This window comes from Emys orbicularis, chromosome 10, assembly GCF_028017835.1.
Source record: "Emys orbicularis isolate rEmyOrb1 chromosome 10, rEmyOrb1.hap1, whole genome shotgun sequence".
In the NCBI taxonomy this organism is placed as follows: Eukaryota; Metazoa; Chordata; order Testudines; family Emydidae; genus Emys; species Emys orbicularis.
Genome location: NC_088692.1, coordinates 23,963,597 through 23,988,854, shown reverse-complemented (window position 1 = coordinate 23,988,854; position 25,258 = coordinate 23,963,597). Strand labels below are relative to the sequence as shown.

General features: G+C 41.6%; 1 protein-coding gene across 1 annotated transcript; it reads right to left on the bottom strand.

Annotated features, from left to right (window-relative positions):
* Positions 1–1,424: 1,424 nt before the first annotated feature.
* On the bottom strand, positions 1,425–23,716 carry TVP23A (trans-golgi network vesicle protein 23 homolog A). Its single transcript, XM_065412167.1, has 7 exons — positions 23,636–23,716; positions 23,340–23,419; positions 11,726–11,870; positions 9,874–9,963; positions 4,586–4,714; positions 2,414–2,542; positions 1,425–1,526 (listed from the first exon to the last, which is right to left on the bottom strand). The coding sequence occupies exons 1-7, from the start codon at positions 23,714–23,716 to the stop codon at positions 1,464–1,466; spliced, it is 717 nt and encodes a 238-aa protein (XP_065268239.1). The 3' UTR covers positions 1,425–1,463.
* Positions 23,717–25,258: the final 1,542 nt, after the last annotated feature.

The following is a 25,258-nucleotide window of genomic DNA, read 5'->3' as shown; positions in this document are numbered from 1 at the left end:
ATCTGGAGGAGGGCGTGGACTGCACTCTCAGCAAGTTTGCAGATGACACTAAACTGGGAGGAGTGGTAGATACGCTGGAGGGTAGGGATAGGATACAGAGGGACCTAGACAAATTAGAGGATTGGGCCAAAAGAAACCTGATGAGGTTCAACAAGGACAAGTGCAGAGTCCTGCACTTAGGACGGAAGAATCCCATTCACTGTTACAAACTAGGGACCGAGTGGCTAGGCAGCAGTTCTGCAGAAAAGGACCTGGGGTTACAGTGGACGAGAAGCTGGATATGAGTCAACAGTGTGCCCTTGTTGCCAAGAAGGCTAACGGCATTTTGGGCTGTATAAGTAGGGGCATTGCCAGCAGATCGAGGGACGTGATCATTCCCCTCTATTCGACATTGGTGAGGCCTCACCTGGAGTACTGTGTCCAGTTTTGGGCCCCACACTACAAGAAGGATGTGGAGAAATTGGAAAGAGTCCAGCGGAGGGCAACAAAAATGATTAGGGGGCTGGAGCACATGAGTTATGAGGAGAGGCTAAGGGAACTGGGATTGTTTAGTCTGCAGAAGAGAAGAATGAGGGGGGATTTGATAGCTACTTTCAACTACCTGAAAGGGGGTTCCAAAGAGGATGGATCTAGACTGTTCTCAGTGGTACCAGATGACCGAACAAGGAGTAATGGTCTCAAGTTGCAGTGGGAGAGGTTTAGGTTGGATATTAGGAAAAACTTTTTCACTAGGAGGGTGGTGAAGCACTGGAATGTGTTACCTAGGGAGGTGGTGGAATCTCCTTCCTTAGAGGTTTTTAAGGTCAGGCTTGACAAAGCCCTGGCTGGGATGATTTAGTTGGGAATGGGTTCTGCTTTGAGCAGGGGATTGGACTAGATGACCTCCTGAGGTCCCTTCCAACCCTGATATTCTATGATTCTATGATCCCAATCTCTGATTCCAGACCTCCCTCCTTTATGCCAGAAATTAGCCCAAACTCTGAGAAATGAGTAGCACATACTGTAGGAAAATTGCAGTTGTCTTTTTTTATTACACTTCTGAAATTATGCTGCCTGATCTATATAGTATGAATATCACAGAACTGAGTATTAGAAACACCCAGAGATCAGAAATCCTCTGGAGGATTCCTTAATGTTTAAATGACCCCAATCATTAACAAACAAACTCTGTATTAACTTCTCAAACAGAAGCAAGAAATTATTTGCATGGTAGGATACTTTGCCCTGTTTTAAGTAAAAATTGAAATTTTCCTTCCTGAATACATTGCCTTTTTATCTTAAGGTGTTAGCTTATAACTGCAACAAAGGAACTCTGTCACTAAAAATCTGAGTTTGACATGTTTTGATCAAGCAATTCTTTATTCTTGTTCAGACAGGGTTCATGCTCTAGAATAGTGTTACTTAATAGATGTTGCCTTATTGCTTATCCATTTTTCCAATATCAGTCCTCAACTTACAGTCACCTAGTGGTTATGTATTTCCATATCCTTCAGGACATCCATACCCTGAATTTCTTCTTGTCTCTCCTGTAGAATGAACACATGAAATCCAAAGATGATGTTCTACTAACCTAACACTGCTCCAGCATTAGTATCTAGAACATCTACTGCAATAATTTCTCAATCATTTTTGCTGCCACCTCTAATGTACTTTACAAAATCTTAATCTTAACTATTCCAAGGAGGTAATACAAGAGCACAGAATGGGTCTTTTATAAAACACATTGTCTAATTCTTATACCTCAGGCATGCAAACAAGACAATTTAGTAAAGTTACATGGTCACTTTTTCCACAATGTAGGGGGGAAATGATGCTTATTTTCTTAAGCCACTCAATTCTGCATCTTTTGGGAAACTAGAAATTGATTTGTTGGTCTTTGCCATCCACATCCATAAAAGAAAAGAGTGTAGTAGCAGAAGCAAAATATTTTCTTGTACCATACCCCAAACCATGAACAGAACTCGAACAAATACCAGGACAATTTTATAGGCCCTTTTTACAGGCCACTTTTCAAGGAAATCCTTCATTTATTGCAAAGCAGTCCTTGTCAATGGGTCCTTTTGGCTTCTCAGGTCACACTTACTCTTTTACAATGCAGCAGTTAGACCGTACAATTCCCAAACTGGTTTTTCAGATTAAACATTAATTTTGCATTTCAGAAAGAGGGACCACTAGTTTGAGACTTTAAAAGTGTTGACAGACTTTTGCGCTGATATTATTCATGCACAGAAAATCTGTAGGTCCACTTAGATGTATATGTGATGAACACAACTCACTATAAAGCACAACCTGGCATTCCTCAATCATGTCTATCAAAGTGTAAATCAGCATAATGCCTCATTCCTTAAAAGCTGCTGTGGAAAACACATACACGATGAGACTATTGAGAATAATAACTAAGCTTAATACTTACCCTCTGAAACATCTGCTGTGACAAAAACCTCGAAGTTACTTTGCTGATGCTTTTTTCCCCTCCTAATTTACAGTGGATGTATCCATATAAGTTAGCAGCTTGAAGGGAGATTCCAGCTATCACAAGAGCCTGCAGAAGTTGGCCCAATAAAAGGTATTACCTCACCCAACTTGTCTCTCTAAGAGGCTATAGACAATCAACAACTTAGTATGGACAAAATGATAATGCTGATTAATGTAAGTAATATCAAAAGGAATTTACCTTCAAATAATAAATTAAAGCTTGCATTTTAGGAAGCTTAAATAACCAGTAACACCTCTCCCTAGCCACTGACAGATTAGCCTTTTTTTTTTTTTTGGGAAGTCTCACTTTACATTTGAAAGATGGAAATCATTTCCCCGCTCCCCAGCTCTGGTCTCACTCCTTCCAGCTTGACCCATTTTGTCAGTGCTTTAAATCTACATAGTCATGTTCCCTTCATTTTAAGACATTCATAGCCAAATTCTCACTACCAGCTATTTACAAGACCTTTAATTTAATTTAACCTTGAATGCCACTACCCCTTTACCTACAAAGGAGGTTCTATAATAATTTGCAAATTTATGAAAGACTTAAGAGTACAGTTTAGAAGATATGCCAACATTTGCAGAAAGCATAATTTTAGTACCACAAAACAATTTGGTAAACATTTTCTAATAGGTCAGCTTCAGCAGCTTTCAGAATCATAGAAATGTAGGACTGCTGGAGGGACCTCGAGAGTTTATCAAATCCAGCCCCCTGCGATAAGACACAACCAACTATATCTAGACAATCCCTGACAGATGCTTGTCTAACCTGTTCTTAAAAACCTTCAATGATGGGGATTCCCAACCTCTTGGAAGCCTTGTCCAGAGCTTAACTATCCCTATAATCAAAGTTTTTTTTCCTAATATCTAACCTAAATCTCTCTTGCTGCAGATTAAGCCCATTATTTCTTGTCCTACCTTCAGTGGCCATGGAGAACAATTGATCACTGTCCTCTTTATAACAGCCCTTAACAAATCTGAAGACATAACAGGTTCCCCCCTCTGTTGTCTTCTCTCAAGACTAAACGTGCCCATTTTTTTAACCATTCCTCAGTGGTCAGGTTTTCTAAACAATTTAGAAAAGTTACATGGTTACTTTTTCCACAACGCATGGAAAAAATGGTGCTTATTTGGTGATTAAACGGTGATAGCCACAAAAATGATAAAACCTCTCCTCTGGATTCTCTCCAGTTTGTCCAAGCCTTTCCTAAAATGCGGCGCCCAGTACTGGCTGAGGCCTCACCAGTGCCAAATAGAGTGGGGCAATTGCCTCCTGTGTCTTATATATGACACTCTTGTTAATGCACCCCAGAATATTAATCTTTTTCGCAACTGCATTACACTGTCAATTCATATTCAACATGTGATCCACTATAACACCCAGATCCTTCTCACCAGTACTACAGCCTAGCCAGTTATTCCCCATTCTGTAGCTGTGAATTTGATTTTTCCTTCCTAAGTATAGTACTTTGCACTTCTCCATCTAGTTGTCTAATGAACTTAAGAAAATTAATATTATTGGTACTACTCTCTTCCAAAGAAAGTACCAGACATTTTCTAGAAAACAGTATCTTATTTTGGAACCAGTAATTGTAACTGAAGTTTAAAAGGCCTCATTTCAAGCATATGCTATACACCAGTGGTGGGCAACCTGCGGACCGCATGCGGCCCATCAGGGTAATCTGCGGGCCATGAGACATTTTGCTGACATTGACTGTCCGCAGGCACAGTATCCCGCAGCTCCCAGTGGCCGCAGTTCGCCATTCCCAGCCCCTGCGGCCCGCCGCTTCCCGCAGCTCCCATTGGCCGGGAACAGCGAACCGCCGCTTCCCGCAGCTCCCATTGGCCGGGAACAGCGAACCGCGGCCACTGGGAGCTGCGGGAGGCCATTACTGCAGACGGTCAATGTCAGCAAAATGTCTCACGGTTTGGAAACAGAAGCCTGCTCTACAACTTCTTGAAGCTATCATTTTAATCTTCTAACTTAAATTCTTACTTCCTATGGAATCTAACTTAAAACTATATTTTTAATATACTTGTTTTTCTGCTCCTTTCCCCTTCACTGCACTTATCACCCACAGCTCATATGGAGTTATCCCATGCTTACCAGCCATTTCAACTTCAAGGAAAACAAAGTGCTAAAAAAGAACACTGTCCAAATAACTGGACAGATAATCAATCCAAGCCAAAAGATTCGAGCTTCAACTTCGGTTGAGGCAGCTATGCTTGTAGATACCTAGAAAGAAAAACATTTAGTTTTAGTTACCAAAACACCCTGATAATAGTTAAGGACTGAGGCATTCCTTTCACAGATAATGTATATGCATTTATATGTTCCTGTTGTGTTTTATATAATATCAGCTGTAGCTACTTGAAATAAATTATTTCCTATTGCCTGGCTGTATGCTTCCTTAGATTGGCATTCAGTTAACTGAAATCATTGCAGCATGGGAGAACAAAATACAGCTTCTAAATACTGTATTAATTTTATTTACACAGACAAAAATTGGTCATGCCCTGAACTCTACTTAGTACCATAGGTATGCTGGGTAACTAGTTGAACCACCAAGCATTTTAGACATTTATATTCTGCATGAAACAGCCATTAAAATTCAAATTTATCTTCAACAATATGAAAAGAAGCATACTAAGTGGTAGAACTCAGTTGATTTTATTTAAATGCTACAAAATTATGAAGTACCCTAGAATGAGTATGTCCAGCACACTACACTGTTTAACAGGCAGGATAATAATGTTTTAGGAGCAAATTGTGAACCAAACCGCCACTTAATTCTCAAAAATCAATGTGTCATTTTGGCTCATATTTAATCTCACCTTGGATTTTGGAAAAACTAGGGGCACAGATCAGTCTACTCCAGTGGTCACCAACCGGTTGATCCTAGAGTCTCTCCCAGTCAATCGGGATCTCCGGGGGGGCAGTGGGGTTGCCGCTAAGGCAGGCTCCCTGCCTGCCCTGTCCCCACACCATTCCTGGAAGCTGCCAGCATGGCCCCGTGGGGGGCAGGGGTCTCTGCACGCTGCTCCTGCATGCAAGCACTGCCGCCGCAGCTTCCATTGGCCACAGTTCCCCGTTCCTGGCCAATGGGAGCTGTGGGGGCGGTGCCTGCAGAGAGTGGCAGCGTGCGGAGCCACATGCCCCCCGCTCATCCCAGGGGTCACAGGGGCGCATTGGCCCCTTCCAGGAGCAGTGTGGGGTCGGGGCAGGCAGGGAGCCTACCTTAGCCTCACTGTGCCACCGACCGGGAGCCGCCCGAGGTAAGTGCTACCCAGCGGGAGGCCGCATCGCAGCCCTGAGCCCCCTCCCGGAGCCAGCACCCCATACCCCCTCCTACACCCCAACCCCTCTGCCCCAGTCCTGACCCCCCTCCTAGAGCCTGCACCCCATACCCGCTCCTGCACCCAACACTCTGCCCCAGCCCAGAGTCCCCTCTTGCACTCAAACTCCCTCCCAGAGCTTGCACCCCTCACCACAACCCCCTGCCCCAGGCTCAGCCCGGAGCCCCCTCCCACACTGCAAACCCCTTGTCCCCAGCCCAAAGTCTGCATCCCCCACAACCCCAACCCCCTGCCCCAGCCCAGTGAAAGTGAGTGAGGGTGGGGGAAAGCAAGCAATGGACGGGGGTGGGGGGATGGAGTGAGCAGGGTGGGGCTTCGGGGAAGGGGTGGGGGTAGATCCTGGGTTGCCCTTAAATTCAAAAAGTGATCTTGTGTGTAAAAAGGTTGGAGACCACTGGTCTACTCTAGACATACCCTATGCTGTGTAAAATGCTCCACTGCAAATGAGCAATGACATAACTATCTGGAAAGCCATTTAGAATAAATTGGCACCCTATATGTTTCAAGCTTGCAACATTCTACAATTTAGAAATCATGAAATGCAAGCCAGATCTTCTATTATTAATCTGTGTACAATGACAGATTTCACTTTATTTGTATAACTTACTATTAAATGTTTGATATATTTTACAGTGAAGGTCATGCCTAGCACCACGCAAACTTCATTCTCTGTTAAATACAAAGGGAATCCTTCAAGATTACTGTTTAAGTTGGTAACTGCAGAGCATGCCCAGTCTATTTTGAAGTCACAACAACTACATAATAGGCATGACTCCTGCTCCAGCAGAAGCCAGATATATCTGAGCTGACTCCTGAAGAGGTAACTCAGACACTAAAGCAAGTTAAAGTACTGATTTGACTTTAACATGTTCTCTTATGCACAAACAGGACTGTTTTCAATCTACAAAAATGCTGAGTTGTCTTGAGTGAAAGAGGAAACATCCAAAATGTATGAAGAGCTAGAGTGAAGCACAAAAAGGGAAGCAATGGTTTAAGTAGAGCAAGCCTTCCACGTGTTGCAAAGTAAAGATTCAGTGCACAGGTCTTATAAACAAAGAGTTTGGGTTTTTTATAGAACTTAAATCCAGTATGGTCAGAAAAGTTATAGCATCCAAGTTGGAAACACTGATGAATCTTTACCCCAAGAGCTTGTTAGGAAAGGTTATAGCATGTCCTCAGCATATTCCCACTCTGGGGAAACGCCAGTGGGTGCGGCAGACTGGAGCTTTCTCATAGCCGTGTCTGTTAGAGCACTCATGCACTCCTTGGCATTCCAGAATGTTTGAAGGCAAGGCTATTATAAAGGGGGCAGGGTGCCCTCTACCACTTCAGTTTCTTCCAACTAGGCAGTAGCCTGACATGAACCTCTCTGGATCCATCACACCCAAATCATTCTCTAAAAATGCAGTGCCTTAGCTTAGTATAGTGTTAAACTTAGTTTTTTATTCTTTGTTCTTAGTTGAGACTTCAATTCCAGTTCCATGGCAGATCTGAAAACTAAGAGATGTGACTTTATAAGGTGTGCTTTTGTCCAGCAGTGTTCCTGGAATATGATGCCTATCGTAGAGAATTTATGCTTGGCCTGCAGAGAGGGTCACTCTCCAAAACTACACAAGGAGCACCAGAAGAGGCTGCAAACCTTATTGCTTCAAGCAGCTCTGACTGCAAAACCTCCTGGATCATACTCATCCAACGGGTCCTGCATCTAAGGTGAAAAGGCCAGTGTCAGCTTCTGACACCTTGGAGAGTGAGAAGATGAAAAACACTATACATAAAGTTCTGATCTCTGCCCCAGGATATGGATCTAAGACCTCAATGCAGCCAGTGCCCAGATCACCTGTTCTAAACTTTAAGTGCTCAGACAGTCGATGCTGAACTCTGAAAAATCTTGATATTGGTCTACTTTGGTTCCGAGAAACACAGTGCAAGACAAGGCAACTCCTGTTAGCAGGGCCAAATCCTATTCAGGAGACTCCTCCGATCTGTCGGATCTGGATCAAAACATCAGTTCTTAAATCAGACTAAGATGTCAGGTCAGGGTAAATCCCTGCCTAAGAGTCATCCCCCAGTTCTGAAGATCACTTCAAATCTGAAGATTATTCCAGAACTGGCAGTTGTTTCTACATTGTCCATCTGCACTGCACCAACCTTTACTGTGGAAGCCCAAATGCACCGCACAGATCCAGTGCCGGCTCCACAAGGGACAAAAATGGTTTCTGCCTCTAAGGTTGGAATAAGAGGAAGGCTCCTGCTAGTTATCCTCAGATCTGTCCACCAAAGAAGAAAAGGTTGGATGAGTCATTGCAGATATCCCCAGACACTTCTTTTCCCCACTCTGTCCCCCCCGCCACATCAAAACAGCTAAACACTACCACTGGCACCACTTTAGTCTATTCTTGAATAATTGCTTCAATTAAAGCTTTCAGGTCTTTCTGTATCCTTGAAAGTTCACCTAGCAGCTAAAGCTACCCATCAGGCCCAGAAAGATAATTATGAAGAGACTTGCCCATATGTATCCACCAATAAAAAAAAAATCCAGTACCAGCACGACATCTCAATTTAGTCTTTATGCAGCTAATGAAGCCTCCCTTTCAACCTACAGCAGCCTGTTCTGTTCCTTCTATATATTAAAATGGCTTTCACAGTAGCCATAACATCAGCTAGGCAAATGAATGAACTACATGCTCTTTCTGGCTAATCTTCCATTCACTCTCTCTCACAAGAATAAGATGATGCTCTGTTCTAATCCTAGGCCGTGGCTACACTCAAAACTTCAAAGCGCTGCCGAGGGAGCGCTCCCGCAGCAGCGCTTTGAAGTGCGAGTGTGGTCACGCGCCAGCGCTGGGAGAGAGCTCTTCCAGCGCTACAGGTACTCCACCTGCAAGAGGGGATTAGCTTACAGCGCTGGGGCACTGTTTACACTGGCGCTTTACAGCGCTGTAACTTGCTGCGCTCAGGGGGGTGTTTTTTCAGAAAGTTGCAGCGCTGTAAAGCGCCAGTGTAGCCATAGCCCTAGATTCGTTCCCAAGGTGGTATCCAACTTTCACATTTGTCAAACTGAGGAAAGCATCCATTCTATCTCTTGTTGGCAATAGGTCACACACCACTTCCATAACATACCTTAGCCATGTTACAATTGCATTTCTAAAAGGCTGCTACTTGGAGTTCTATACGTACATTTACAAAACACTGCTACCTGGCTTTGGCTTCAGTTAGCACTCAAAGTCCTACCTTCCCACTTATATGATAGTTTGGCAAGCAGTACTCCATAAATGGAATAGTAACCTTTATTTCTTTGAGTATCCTCTTACTTACCTGTCCTCCGAGATGGACACTCCCCACCCACTTTCTCCTCTTCCTTGGAATCTTAATAGAATCTTGAGTCTGAGAAAGTGGTGAAAGGAACTGAAGTAGCAAAAGGTACCATATGCCTTTTTATAACCTTGCCCTCAGAATATTCAGGAATGCAAGGGGAAGAGGTAGGAGGGATACATGAGCACTCTAATGGGCACTGCTATGAAAAGATTCCACTGTCTGAGCTGCACCCAGGAATGTTAATATACAGAGTCCATCTCAAAGAACTCTGGTTATAGATAGATAACCTTCATTTCCAGCACAATTCTTGAGTATCAGAGCAGAACTGCCATCAGTAACAGGAGTGGGCAAATAGAACACCAAGCTAACACATAATGTTCTCTCTCCAGGAAATAAAAATTGTAACTCTACAAGCAATAAAATTATATAAATTTGTCATAAAGCCAGGACCTGTTGTTGTCGCCAAGGTCAAAGTGTTGAAACTGTAGCATGACAAAAGTTTAGTGCTATGAAAAAACTCTCAAATGTGCTCTCAATTCCTTTAATATTGCTCTGTAAATTTATCCCAAGAGCTGTAAAATCTGGATAAAAATATCCTTTACACAACACTAAAATTCCAGAATTAACTGCACTTAATAGTGTATCAGCGCTACTTATCAGCTGTTTATCATTATATATTGTAACATGGATAATGTTTTACTACAGTTCTTACTTTAAAAGTACCTTTTTTGCTTCAAAAACCCAGTGGCTTTTTCCATCTTCATCAATCTGGTTCCACCAACGTAAGCCAACTAAGAGTCTTCCAGTTACATTCTAGAGATAGAGGTAGTCAGTTATTTCCATAAATCAACTAGGTAATTCACATTAGACCAAGATTTATTTTTTTTTAATTCACAAACACGACTCTGAAAGACTAGATCCTTTTTGTCAACTGTTTAAAGTTTTGAGAGTTATGCCAAATTTTTTAGGGGTGTATGGTGACAGGCCAATAAACTATAGAGCCTTATAATACTGTTCTAATATAAGCATTAATACAATGCAATTTTATTTCAATGGGAAAATGTCTCTCCCAAGTCGATTACAAGAGGAGTTATTCAGATAGTGAAGTTCATCTGGGGAACACTCAGTCACACTGTGAATGTAAGAGGGGAAATCCAAAAGGGTATAGAACAGACAGAAAAGAGGAACATTCATTATAAACAAGCAAGTAACAAAGATTCACAAACAAACAAGTAAGACACTAATCTTTACATATGAATGATTACTGTACAAATTTTTCATTATATCAACATACATCTATAAACTAACACACAGTCCTTGTTCCATTTCTCTCCCTTTTCCCTTCATTCTAAGACTTTTTTTGAATGCAAGGTTAACATATATATTCAACTGCCCATTTTAATGCATCCAAAGGCCCTCCCCAAAATCTCAAAATAATCTAAATTTAGTATAATACAGGAACAATGTTTATTCAGTCACTTTTGAAGTAAAATGGAAAGCCACATATGTAGGTAGGGACATCCAAAGGCTTTATAGCTCAGGTAACTTTTTCTCACTTCTAGGCTTCTTTTCTTGCCCAGACACACACACACCCAGCCCTGCCCCAAAAAAATCCTAGATTTAACATAGATCAATTTTTATCGGTTTGACAAAAAATTTAAATAAACTCTTTGTTTTCTTTAAGTAGTCCAAAGCTTTCTAAGACATCATGACCAGGCAGAACAAGATTAAAAGTTTGTTTTTTCCAGTTTGTCTTCATTTTAAAATTGCTTTTCAAATAACTAGTGAGTAGTGACAGATTTTCCTGTCAGTATCACTAGACTTTTCTACAAGATGGGGTCAAATTCAGAAGGCCCACCACATTAGTGGCAATATTGCTGTCTTCTGCAGTTCAAACTGTAGGATCAGGACTTCAGTGATCCTTGGTATCTATGAAGAGCCCCACTGGTTTCTGTGAGGGTTCCACGCAGGCACAAGAGTCTACCCACACGGATTTGATTGTAAAATCAGTGCCTTAGTCCTCCTCTCTGATCCTTTGCATTTTCTCCATTATTAAGTGGTTTAGAACTGCATTAAAGCTATGGGGTTATATTCTGAAGTTATTACAAATTTATGGTATCTCTTTACACTTTCAGGGTGCCTAGACTCCAGGCTTTTTAAAAGATGTATAAATGAAAAATTATGTTAATGATTTTCCCCTCTTACATCAAAAGCTTCTCAATCTCAAAGGCCCTGGTATTATAGCTATCATCCTTTTTGGAGTTCATCGATGAATACTGCTCTTTAAATTGAATGTAAAGATCACTAAGGCATAGAACACTACCTTACCTGATTCCAAAGGCAAAGCATAAACAAGACTACCATAGGTGAGGTAACTTCCTTAATATTTGTACTAAAATATGTAAATGCTGCTTCCATCTAGTTAAAACAAAGCTGCTCAGCAAGTTTAATAAAGGAAGAGCAGTACAGAATTATCTGATGGTTATTTTTCACTGTATTTGTCATTAAGAAAAATCAAAATAAAGAAATAAACAGAATATTTCTAAACTTCATTACTCGTTCAGAATGTTCTTACCTTAACAGACCAAAAGTCAAAGGACAGAAGGAGAAGAATAGTGACAAAACAGGCAACAAAGCTTTTGCTGAACCAGTCACAGAGCAAGTAGGTAACAATAGCACTCACTCGGAAAAACAGGTGAAAAAAGGTAGCCAGGGGATGCCTAGAGAAACAATCCAGAACACTTACTAACTTAAGAGACAAAACATATTACAATATTTACCAATGTTGCAATTTAATGTTTATGAAATGTTGTTGAAAAACATTTGATATCTACTTAAATGTGTGTGGTAGGATGTAGATCCCTTATTCAACAAAGCAATCATGGTTTTCCCATTAGCTAAGTTTCAGCATAAGACTAAAAAGAAGATTGTGCTGCCTATTACCTATAAACACTCCTTCTTCCCCCAATTTAGAACAAAAAAAATCTAGTTTCTTCATCATTTGTTGTAGGCAGTCCCCTGGCATATTGGTGAGAATAGGGGCACACACAACCCTGGGAGGGACTAGGGGGACCTTGGTATGGGAAAGAGGGTGCACTTAGCCCCTGGCAGAAGGGGGAGAATGGGGCACCCTGGTACAGGTGGGGGGTTAATTGGGAACTGAACCCCTGGTGGCGGGGGAGATTGGAGGACCTGGGAAAGAGGATTGTACCCAGGAATAGGGGGGGTGGGCACACGAAACCCCTGGTGGGGTGGGGGATGGAGATACATAGCCCCTGGCATGGGGGAAAGGTGGAAATGGGGGTGGCAGGGAAGAGTTTCAGGGGAACCCTGAAACAGAAGGGGATAGGAGTGTGGCACAGAAGGCGCTTGTGGGAGAGAATGAAGGAATGCAAGGAGCCCCTGGTGTATACAATAAGCTTGGCCTACACAAGCTATGAAGTATGTGACCTTGAGCCCAATTTACAGTTCCAATGGTTAGTTGGACCTGTTCAGCTGATACAAGCAAAGGCCCAGCCACTTAAACTAATCTTGTCCCTTCGGAAAGAAGGTGAACTTGCATCTGTCCCGTTCAGCAGGAAAGCTGTTTTATTGAGGAATGTTTTATCTTGCAGCGTCCATCTGCAAGGTAGCAGACTAATACTTAATTAGCACATATACAGATTTCAGTGTTAGCTTGCCAATTAATTTTGGAGGCACTTCCATTTTAGGAATTCAACTATCACCCCCTGTGATGGAAAAACACAATTCACCTTCTGAATAAGGCAGTTAATTTGTTAATCAATAATTAGTCCATTTTCCCATTTTAATCATTAATGCTATTATGCAAGGTATAGCAAAAATACTGTATAGCACTGGTTCTCAAACTTTTGTACTGGTGACCCTTTCATATAGCAAGCCTCTGAGTGTGACCCCCCCCCCTTATAAATTATAAGCACGTTTTTATATATATTAACACCATTATAAATACTGGAGGCAAAGCGGGGTTTGGGGTGGAGGCTGATAGCTCACGACCCCACCATGTAATAACCTCCTGACCCTCAGCTTGAGTACCCCTGCTGTATATCTTTATTGATCCTCTAAAGAAAGTTATTTTTTAAAATGAATAAGACATAGCCGACGCTTAAATGTGACAGGTAGCAGGAAGCGTGAGCAGTAGACCCAGTGTTGGGTCTCCAACATAAAATTCACAATGTTGCCTGCATATAAAATGTTGGAATTGTCCCTATAAAGCTGCCATTAATTAGTATAGCCAAGTTTTTACAAGACTTAAGCAGCAAGATACAGTAATATTAACAGATCAAAATACCTCGCTGGTGATATATTATCCAGAGGTGAAGGTGAAACTTATGGAATGGGTCCTATCCAAAATGATTACTTCCAGAAATGAGCTGACATGCTAGAAGTTTTGTAGATGTTAACATTTAAATGAATTAACTCTGACTAAAGTAAAAGACTGCAAAAAAGTAAGTGTAAAGCCTAATGCAGGGGTCGGCAACGTTCGGCACGCGGCTCGCCAGGGTAAGCACCCTGGCGGGCCGGGCCAGTTTTATTTACCTGCTGACGCGGCAGGTTCGGCCGATCGCGGCCCCCACTAGCCGCGGTTCGCCGTCCCGGGCCAATGGGGGCGGCGAGAAGCGGCGCAGGCAAGCGATGTGCTGGCCGCGGCTTCTCGCCGCCCCCATTGGCCCGGGACGGCGAACCGCGGCCAGTGGGGGCCACGATCGGCCGAACCTGCCGCGTCAGCAGGTAAATAAAAGTGGCCCGGCCCGCCAGGGTGCTTACCCTGGCGAGCCGCGTGCCGAACGTTGCCGACCCCTGGCAGAATAGAATACTTCATTCCTCCAGAACCAACTGGCAATGCAGTGTTCACAAAAGAGAGAAACTCACTTTATTAAAAAAGCAATAATGACACAGGGAACAAATCCAGGTAAACAGATGAGTTGATATTTAATCATTCTTCTGTTCGTACCCACACTAACTTCAAACTTTCCAAAAACCATTCTCTGGTTTACAACTAAGCATATGAAATTTTAGATGAAAGCTTTTTTTTTTTTTTTTTTTACTTCCTCTGAGCAGTTTCTGTGTAAAAAGACATGATTATATTGGAAATTGTCAAAACTGGGAGTACTGAATTGCTACTGCAGATCTGTAATGTGTGTCAACTTCACTCCAGTAGGGATAATGAGGAATGTATGTTTCACACTTTCTGATTTTAACAGCAAATCAATATGGGGAAATGTAGGGCGTTTGAGCTATATAGTCATTGCCAGGATGTCTGGGAAGACCTATGACATTAATGAAATGGACCAGAAAGGCAAGTGACTATTACTCTGCTGTGGTAAGTAGCAAGGAGAGGTTACACAAGGCAAAGCTTCACATAAAAGGTGCACTGTGCTGATAAACGTTAGTGATGGAGCAAAACCAGGCAGACAAGTGGTGGGTAACGGCTGCCAGAATAGACCAGTTGCTGAAATGTATTAGCTGTACTAATGTTGAGGGACATTAAGGTGTTAATAGTGCTACCAGGACTTAGAAATGTTCTGATCCCAGACTTGGATAGGTGTTCACTGGAAGAAGCATCCTTTGAAGCAGCAAGGATGACCACGGCTGGAGATGGGACAGGGCTCTAAGGTGACATCAGGCATTCTCTCTCTCAGGTGCTTGGCTGGCTGGTTCTTGCTCACATGCTTAGAGTCTAACTGATCACCCTGTGTGAGATTGGGAAGGAATTTTCCCGCAGGTCAGACTGGCAAATATACTGGCTACTGGATGAATAGTTTTCTGTTCCCTGAGTGACCAGAGCAGGGGCTGCCCTAGAGCAATCAGGAACCTGCTAGAACCAGTTAAGACAGGCAAGCTAATTAAGACACCTGGAGCCAATTAAGAACTTACTAGAATCAATTATGGCTAATCAGGACACCTGGTTTAAAAAGGACCTCCCATCAGTTAGTAAGGGGACATGCGAGGTGAAGGGAGTGAGAAGATGTGCTGCTGGAGGACTGAAGAGTACAAGCGTGATCAGGCTTCCGGAGGAAGATCCTGCAGTCAGGATAAAGAAGGTGCTGGGGGAAGGCCATGGGGAAGTAGGCTAAGGAGTTGTAGCTGTCACGCAGCTGATACAGGGGACATTGTAGACAGCTGCTATCCTCAGGGCCCTGGGCTGGAACCCGGTGTAGAGGGTGGGCCTGGGTTCCCCCAAACTCCTGATCGGACACAGGAGGAGTTGACCTGGTCTGTGAGAAACACCAGAAGGGAAGGTCTAATTTGGAAAGGGATCTGGCCTGTCCCTGACCCACAAGGTGGGACACAGAGACTGCAGGGATTGTTCTCCATTTCCCCAATGCTGGCCCGTGATGAGGTTAGCTGAGCGAACGGCAGGTTTGAGCCTCTATCAGAAGCGGCCAAACTGAGGGCTGCAGTGAACCTGTGAGGTGAACAATTCCGCCAAAAAATGCAGAACCCACCAAGGCAGAGGAGGAACTTTGTCACACAAGTTAATCGTGGCCTCACTTCCCCAGAGTATAGGTCCCATTACAATTGTTAAAATTGGGGATTTTTTTTATTTTTGCACCATATTTGCAGGAGTTTTGGCAAGAAGGCAGTGGACTTTGAGGAGGAATTGATGCCATGAAATGCTGCCTCTCTACAGACTATGAGACGTGCTCTACAGCTTTCTAACTTATTCGCAAATTAATGTGTCCTGTCTCTCTCTCTAAATATTGGGTGGTTTTTTTATATCCGACACCTACACTTGGCTTCCTCTTTGTGGGAAGTTCAGAATGTAAATCATAAAGATAAGTGGCATAATTAGTTGAAAGGGCAATTAGGTTTAGTTTTCACCATGGAAACCTGTGGTTAAAAAAATAGGAAGGTAGGATTACGATAAACCAAAACAAACTGCATGTTTGGCTGACTGATGGCCTTCTGCTTTTTCTGAAGCTCCCACCATGGTATCCCTGTCAATCTTGTACTGCCATCTCAGACAATGCTGAGCAAAAGTGTAATATTTTATTCAATGACTTCAGCATATTCTTCACTAGCTTATGGCTTTGACACCCTTTTCTACTTGGGAAACAGTGATTGAAGTGTGTTTACGCATCTTAGTTGATATATAAGTCATGCTGATAGCAAATACTATTGACTAAGTGGTTGGCCTGCAGGATTTAATCAGTCAAGAACCTACTCACAGAGCTAGGGTTCCAGGCTCTTCTGTTTTGTGCATATGTATGTATGTAATAACTTGCACCCCATTGTTTAGAATAACCTCTCAGAAGCTTAAAGAATTCCATGTTGTTGTATTTCAATGTAGTCCATTTCTGTTTATGCCAAAGGACCTTTAAATTAATCTGGTACAGTAATTTACTTCCTCATTTATGCACCAGAAAAAAAACTCTGGGAATAGATTTGTTGACTTGTTCACTCTCTGCTTCAGAGCTGCAATTGACAGTTTCTAGTTCCTACTGTCTAAATAAGATTTTTGACAGAATATTCCCAAGCAGAACTGTGTTATAAAGCAGGTAAAACATTAAGCCAGAACACCTGTGTCCCTTTTGAACAAAGCGAAATGTATACCTTCCAAAATCCATTCACAGGTAAATGGTATTTATCTATACTTAATTCAATATTATTTCTGCAACTGGAAACAGCCCTTCCTAAAAACTCTCTAGATATACAAGGACAGTCAGAAGAGGCCAATGTAATTAGTAAACAAAAAAGCCAATTCATATTAACTAACATGCAGTTCAAAGAAACAGCATCATGATTTTTTTCTAAGATGATTGCTATAGTTTGGTATTAGAGGCAGAGAACTAAGTGACCTAGGATGGTTCAGGAGACATTTAAAATGTAATGACCCTTTAGCTCTAGTTCACGCATTCAAAGCCAGTACTGAGCAAAAGTAACCAAAACTTACCATCTCACCCTCTGATCCTGCATTTGTATGCATACATTGGGCTCCACATGGGCACTACAGTCTGCCTGTGAACTACACCATGCAGAATCGGGGACTTATAGCTGAATGATTGCTTATAAGTTAAGTTGGCAATTTCAGTTCAATTCTCAGTGGACAGTGGCCATCAAAGAAGGCAGTCTTAGGGCTTGTCTACACTCAATTTTTGAACCATTTTACTAAACTGGTAGAAAAATCAATTTAGTTACATTTGGTGCATTTCCCTAGTGTGAATATAGTTATACTGATATAAAGGCGTTTATTGGATTAGCTTTACTGAAAAATTATATGCTTGTGTTTTACACCTTGATATGGTATAATTGCATCCACACTAGGCAACTGCACCAATCTAGTTAAATAGATGTAAAAAGTGAATAGACAAGCCCTTAGTAAACAGTAAGCAGGGATACTTAATTCTTGCGCTCTTTGATAGTGGCCTGTAAAAGGAAAAAATGGGTATTTACTTTTTTTATTTAAGGCAGGGCTCAAAAGGTTTTTGGTGATTTGTTTTTTACTTTTTATTTAGAAGTTCAGATTCAGTCTTCCAAGAAAAACAGGAAAGACTGTAGTGAAATGAAAAACTAAACTAAAAGTAGGTTGACGCCTATCTAGGAAATGAAATCAGATTGAAAAGGGAAATATTTTCTCTTCAGAATGTTAAATTTTCTCTTGTTAAAGATCAAATTCAAATACCTTAAAGTTGAAAGCTCTTGTTAAGGATTAACAGAACTACCTCTTAATTTAATGGCCTACCAAATGTTCTTGGTCTGCTAACTAAGAACTACAGCAGAACAAGACAGACCTCACATTCCTTTTATTGCTAAGATGAAACCAGCAGAAAATAACCTCAAATCACAGGCATTCTTTACAAATTACAAAGAAGCAAAATGTTCCTTTGCAGGTCACTTCAAAGATGGTATCTTGAGGCTAGGATGCATTGATTGGATGGCATGGGGAAACTTACATTGCCTGCTGCTGTACTTGATTTATGAATAAAAGACTTCATTTTCAGAAAACTATTATATAGCATCATTGCTATGTGTTAGGTATGCATTGCTCTTTGCAGACAATACATTTCCTAGCTCAAATAGCTTACAGTCTAAGGCCCCAATCCTGTGTTTCGGTCTAGGCAGGCAGACCCTTGTATCTACACAGAGCTCCACTGATGGTGGTCTGCTCACATAGATTAGAGCATAAGATTGGGACATAAATTTAAAACCCGGCATGACAAATGTGGGAGTAAGTAGAAAGGAGGATAAAATCATGGACTTGCTTTGGTTTATGCATATGATGGTTCTGCTTGTTTTAAGTAATTCTGTTTCCTGTTTCTAAACTGAAGTTGTGTAATTCATGCACAGCTCTCTGGTGTCTGGAACTGGGATGAGGGGGGCGGAATGTAAGTGAGCACAAGAGAATGTAGAGGAGAAAACCAGGAGTAAATGTGAAGAGGAGAAGGAACTAGTAAAGGGAAGTAATTACCTCCATCAACACTGAGAAGCGTGGATACAATGGCGAGACAAGATAGATAGATTTTTATTTTTTTTTATTTGGTGTAACTCCTATGCTATGTGCTTTTTGAACAAAAGTCCCTGCATAGTCCCTGCCTGAGGAGTTCAATCTAGGGCTAGGTCTACACTAGGGGGAGGGATCGATTTAAGATATGCAAATTCAGCTACGCGAATAGCGTAGCTGAATTCGACGTATCCTATTCGACTTACCCCGCTGTGAGGACGGCAACAAATCGACCGCCGCGGCTCCCCAGTCGACAGCGCTTACTCCTCCTGACGAGGTGGGAGTACGCGCGTCGATTCGGGGATCGATTTATCCGTCTAGATGAGACGCGATAAATCGATCCCCGAGAGATCGATTTCTACCCGCCGATCCGGGCGGGTAGTGTAGACTAGCCCTAGGACTAGACAAACAGAAATTGGGGGAGAAGGGTATAACCTACAAGCAGTGGTCAAAGACATGACTGAATAAGTCATGCAAAATGAGTTTTATTTATCAAATTGAAATGGAGACAATGTTACTAGAATTAGTGTGTCTGTAAAGAGTCTAATTTGAGATTAACAGTAAAAAAATGCTACAGATGTTTAAAGGAGGAAGTGAAATCATTTAATTAAAAACAATGTCAAGGTTGAAAGGCTCAAATCTTGCTCTATTTTTATCTGACCCTAGTCTTAGAATTGTACTAAAAACCTAACCGACTGATCTACTCCTCTGCCCCTTTTCTTTAAATAAAGGAGCCCTTCTCTTAAGGAACATTTTGTAAGCATTTAAAGCACTTATGAGCAACTCCACCTCACTTTAAATGGAGTTAAATAATTTGTTCCCATGAAAATTTCATTTTCAGCTTTCAAGGAATTATTTAAAAACCTCTGGAAAAAATGATAGGTTAGAAAATACAATCTAAGAGCCAATTCTTTTAGATTTTGTATTACCTTGAGATCCCATCCAACACCCATTTTGAAGCCAGTAGAAGTTGTTCCACTGACTTCAATATGCATTGGATCTGGACTTTACTTCTTTATTTACAAGTATGATGTGTTTAATCTGTTCTTAATCAATTTGCCACAATTGTTTGTAAGAATATTTTGAGAAAAATACCTTCCTAAAACTTTGCAACATTCAGAGTAGCCACTTACTCATCCTACAAATGCACTTTTTAAAGTTAATTATAGCAAAGTCTTGCACAATTGATTTTGTCTGTAGTGGATAGGCTGCTTTTTTTTTTTTTTTTTATTGAATAAATTCAGTCCGTTCCATCAAGGTAAGAGCAGGCAAAGCTGATTTTGTGTCTGGTACATTTTCATCAGAACAAAAATGCTGGAGTGAGTAGTAAATGTGGTATAGCAAAAAAAAAAATCTCAAGCATGAAAGTATCCTTTAGGGGAGCTGTGAGGTATTGTCAAAGTAATTATCTTTTGCCTATTAATGAAAATTTCAAATCTCAGGATTATACGAAAAGAGTTTTTCCTCAGTCTCCACTCCGCTATCTCATATCTACTGCTGAGGTACTCTGCGGCTGTGCACCCAGCAGAGGAAATACATGCTAACAATTGGACTATTCCTAGAGCTGTGGTTGTATCTGATGCCATCAAGTAAGCAAACTTGAGCCACCATTACTTGCTCATCTGAAAAGAAAAAAAAAAATTGCTAAACAGAAAAACAAAAACAAAAAATAAAGCAAACGGACACTTTCCCTGTCCGCTAGTCTGCCCTTTCAATTCTCTCCCTTCAAAACTTAAATGTGACCTGTTTAACACTCCACATTTAGTTTTTGAAAGTAGCTGCTGGACTATAAATGAAATGATTATAAGGTGGGTGCACAACTGGATGAAAGACCATACTCTACGAGTAATCATCAATGGTTCTCTGTCAAACCAGAAGGGTATATCTAGTGGAGTCCTGCAGAGGTCAGTCCTGGATCCAGTACTAATCAATATTTTCATTAATGATTGGATAATGGAGTGGAGAGTGTGCCTATACGTTACAAATGAGAATGCTTATATTAACAAATTACACCAAACTGGGAGGGGTTGTAAGCACTCTGGAAGAGAGGATTCGCATTCAAAATGACCTTGACAAACTGGAGAATTAGTCTGATTTCAACAAAATGAATTTCAATAAAGACAAGTGTAAAGTTCTTCATTTAGGAAGGAAAAATCAAATGCACAGCTAGAAAATGGAGACTAACTAGTTAGGTGGTAGTCTTGCTGAAACTTATCTGAGGGTTATACTGGATCACTAATTGAATATGAATCAACAATGTGATACAGCTGCAAAAAAGGCTAATATTCTGGGATGTATTAACAGCAGTGTTGTATATGTCAGACACTGGAGATAATTGCCCTGCTCTATTCAGCACTAGTGAGGCCTCCCTCAGTTGCGTTCCATTCTGGTCAACAATCTTGAGGAAAGATGTGGACAAATTGGAGTTCAGAGGAGAGCAACAAAAATGATAAAAGGTTTAGAAAACCTATGAGGAAAGGTTAAAAGAACTGGGTATGTTTAGTCTTGAGGAAAAAAGACTGGGGGGGGAGGAGGGCCTGCTAACTTTCCTCAAGCATGTTAAGGGCTGTTATAAAGAGGATGGTGCTCAACTGTTCTCCATGTCCACTGAAGGTAGGACAAGAAGTAGAGGGCTTAATCTGCAGCAAGGGAGATTTAGGTTAGAGATTAGGAAAATCTTTCTAACTATAAGAAACTCTGGCATACTCTTCCAAGGGAGGTTGTGAAATCACCATCATTGGAGGTTTTTAAAAACAGGGTTGGTCTAGGTTTATTGCAGTGGTTCTCGACCCGCAGCCTGATCAGCACATGGCTGCGGCCCATGTGACATCCTCAGGGCCATACAGATAGTGTATATATATTGTGTGGAGGCGGCCCACATAACACACACAGAGCTGCATTGCGGCTCACAATGGTAAATAGATTGAGAACCACTGGATTGGGTCCTGCCCTATGGCAATAGGCTGGACTTGATGACTTCTCAAGATCCCTTCCAGCCTATATTTCTAAACGACTGGGGATAGGGCAGTTAACTTTGGGGGTATAAGTAAGAGAAAGAAACTAAAGAGACAGCAAAGAGGCTGTCTACCCTAGCACTTTTGTAGGTATAACTTATGTCACTCAGGGGTGTGGGGAAAAAACACCCCTCTGAGTGACATAAGTTTCACCAACAGAAGCGCCAGTGTAGCCAACGCTATGTCGGCAGGCAACACTCTCCCACCAACATAGCTACCATGATCGTTGGGGGTGGTTTAATTATGCCGGCGGGAGAGCTCACGCCTATTGGCACAGAGCAGCTACACGGGAAATCTTATAGCAGCACAGCTGCATTGGTACAGCTGTGCCGCTGTAAGATCTCTAGTACAGACATAGCCTTAGTGCACTGGCTACTCTTTCATTCTTTGGGACACCAGTGCCCTTCAGTATTTAAAGGCATTCTATCTCACTGCCCAACACTGCCTGATACACCATCAGTGAACCAGAAATGCACAGGCTACTACGGGTAACTGTTTGTATAAGCACCATTTTGAGTTCAAACTACGTGAAGCAGTAGTAAAGGGGAAGTTAAATCAAGGAGGAGGCGTGCATATTATTCTGATACTCTGAATCACAACAACTGAAGTTTGACTAGATCCTTGATGTTTTCCATCCTCTTTCCTTTACACACACATTTTCAGAAATATAAAAATAAGCTTCCATGGGAATAGCTTAAGGAATCACATTTCTGTAATTTAAAACAGATTTTTTTGCAAATGAGACAAATTTTTATTGCCATATTGAGAAGAGAGGTTGATCCCTATTGAAATAATACTAAAGAAAGTAGATGGATTAGGACACATTGATCACTTTGCTTCTCCCATTGATGCAAATAAGCAATAGCAACACCTGCTGTGTGAGGGGAAGGTAATACAAATCAAAGCACAAGATTATCAGTTCATCAGTACTGTGTATACTTCTAATCCTGTTGGCATAATAAAAACCTTGGCATTGCTCTAATAGACTGTGGAACAGTCTCCTAACTAAAGTAATGAAATCTCCATGTATTGTGACATCTAAATAAAGAATGGACACAGCACTAGGATACCGTGGGAAAACAAACCTACTTTGCTCCAAAAGGATGGATCAGATAGATTTGGAAAAGACCTATTGACCTAACAGCTAAATTTACAAGACCAGCTCAAATTACATGACAAAGGAAAGTCTGGTCATCTGGCATGACAAGCTGTTCTCCCCCACTAGGTGACAGTTGTACTGCAAATGGCATTTTACAACTAGATGAAGAGAAGGTGCCAGTAAATGATGTCTGCCTTCCCTCTGGGCTGGAACAGTGTCCTGAATAGGAACCTTTTGTTTTCAACAAGATCATTTCATACAAAAAAAATTTATGGAAGAAGAAAATGTTCTTTTGAGCTGGATTTTTAAAGGCTAACATGCTGTCCACAGCAAAGAGAGGATGCATATTTTCTGGGTGATACATGCAATTTTGAAGAGGCTTAAGAACTGGCAAAGCGATGCTTGGATCCTGACTCAAGGCATGAACAATTCCTGGGCGGCAGTTTGTCAAGGAGGAAAGACAGACAGCTGGTTTTCATGCACATTGAGGAGTATTTTCCTGTTCTGCTTGTCTATCAGTATAACCAGTGCCTTTCCCACAGATTCCTGCTTTTAAGATATGGCATTTAAGGGAATAATCATGTAATTTACACTAAATTTCTAAAGTACTTACCTGATTTTTGCTTTCCTTAACGCCAGTTCCTCTTCATTCCCAAAGTCAAGAGACACATCCTCAGTGTCATCCACTAACGGCTGGAGAGAGAAACCCCCCAACATCCAGACATCAATGGAGAAGGAGACAATTGCTCACTGACACTCCAACTTCCCCCAGCCTATCACCACCTTCCCTCTGCCCCCCAACACCTCCCCCAACACCCCAATTCCCCCCAGCCTATCTCCCCTTTCCCTCTGCCCTCAGCCACCGCCCCCACCCTACGACCACTTCCCATTCACCTACTGACACCGCACCTCCACCCAGGCCCTGCCCTCCCCGCTCGCCTTCCGTTGGCTGAGGCGCAAGGACTGGGCGCCAGGGCCCACCTGTTTCATCCTGCCGTCCGCGCCGAGCCGAGCCGGATGCTCCGCAGTCCCCCCGGACCTAGTCCGGCCCGGGCGGCAGCGGGCTCGGCCTCGCGGGCCAGGCGCGACCGGTTGCTAAGGAGCGGGAGGCGGGGAGAGAAGCGGGTGTCACAGTGAAAAGAGTCCGGCCCGAGGCGGGGGGAGAGGGGAAATAATAGGGGATTAGGCTATTAGAGGTGTGGGTAGGGGTCTGGGCTAGTTGGTGGAGAAGGTGCTGGGAAGGGTGGATGGGCTTTTTAGATGATTAGTTATATTGCAGGGGGGCCCTACTGGTGGTGCATTGAGCACGGGGCTGTACAAAATCCAATCCCATAGCAGAGACTGTTCTCCCCTTCACCACTCACCTACTTGTTTGCTTTCCATTTACCTTCAGTATTTTTTTTAATTAAGAAACAAAGCAACCTAATTCAGATACAGCCTCTTGCTCTCAAATTTGTTTCTGTTTGCTGGCAAACCAGAACCTCTTCTGCCTTTATTAAACCAAAATACAAAAAAGTTAAGTTGATTAAAACAAAAACCAGTTCAAATACCTTTTTATTTTAGTGAGCTCCTTTATTCTCTCACTTTTTGTATAGGTTTTTCAAGAAAAGAACCTTTGTTTGAGTCTCAGTGACAACAAACATTGGTTTTGAAAACACATCCAGTCTAGGAAGTAGCTCTTAGGTTCTGTTGTTGAAGACAAAACCCACAAGTGGGGAGAAAATGGCAAAAGATTTAATAGAATAGAATGAAGCTTCTATATAAAAAAAAAAACCCTTGTAATCCAAGCCTGAAAGCCCATTAAACTGATTTTAATTTATTACTTTTGTACTGAGTGCATTCTGTTTCCTTATTACTGGTAGCTGGCAGCTTATAAACATTGTATATCCTATAGAATTATATATGTGTGTGGGGGTGTATATACACACTTATAAGCATTGTAAAACAATTGTTTTTTTTTTTTTTTACAATTTAAAAATACACTTTTTCATGGCAATGAGGTGATCAAAAGTGCTGTTCAGACTACTAAAATGAGATTTCCAACATACTAGGGGAAAGTACACAGTGTGTTTTTGTTTTATTTAAATCTTGCTCTCTTTTCCCATGTGAATATGTGAATAGTCCCATTGAAAACAATGAATTACTTGTGTAATTCTATTATTGGCTAAATACTTGTATAACTGAAGCAGGATTTATCTGAGGGTTATTTTAATAATCACCTGCTTTTTTGTTTGATATGCCTAACTACAGTTTATGTAGTGTAGCTCAGCTACACTACATAATGAAAGTATGAAATGACACAGCTAAGCTACACTTAACATTTTAGCAACTTTAATAACTTATTGTTATGAGAAAAAGATAAGGAGGGAAATGTGACAGAAATTTAGGGGCTTTCTGAGACCAGTGGGTAAAATATTTTAATTTGATAATGGTTGGATGAAGGATCAAAAAAGGGTTAATATCTATAGCATATTAGATATGATTAATTACAGTCACTAGACAATCACGCTAAAGCGTAATTTATCACTGTGC

What these genes read in the sequence shown, in the direction of transcription:
- TVP23A (XM_065412167.1), bottom strand. Translation starts at nt 23,716, where the DNA reads ATGAAACAGGTGGGCCCTGGCGCCCAGTCCTTGCGCCTCAGCCAACGG. An exon ending in GGGTTTTTGAAGCAAAAAAG is followed by an intron (nt 4,715 to 9,873) that starts GTACTTTTAAAG and finishes TTTTCTTTCTAG; the next exon opens with GTATCTACAAGCATAGCTGC. An exon ending in CACAGCAGATGTTTCAGAGG is followed by an intron (nt 1,527 to 2,413) that starts GTAAGTATTAAG and finishes TTCATTCTACAG; the next exon opens with GAGAGACAAGAAGAAATTCA.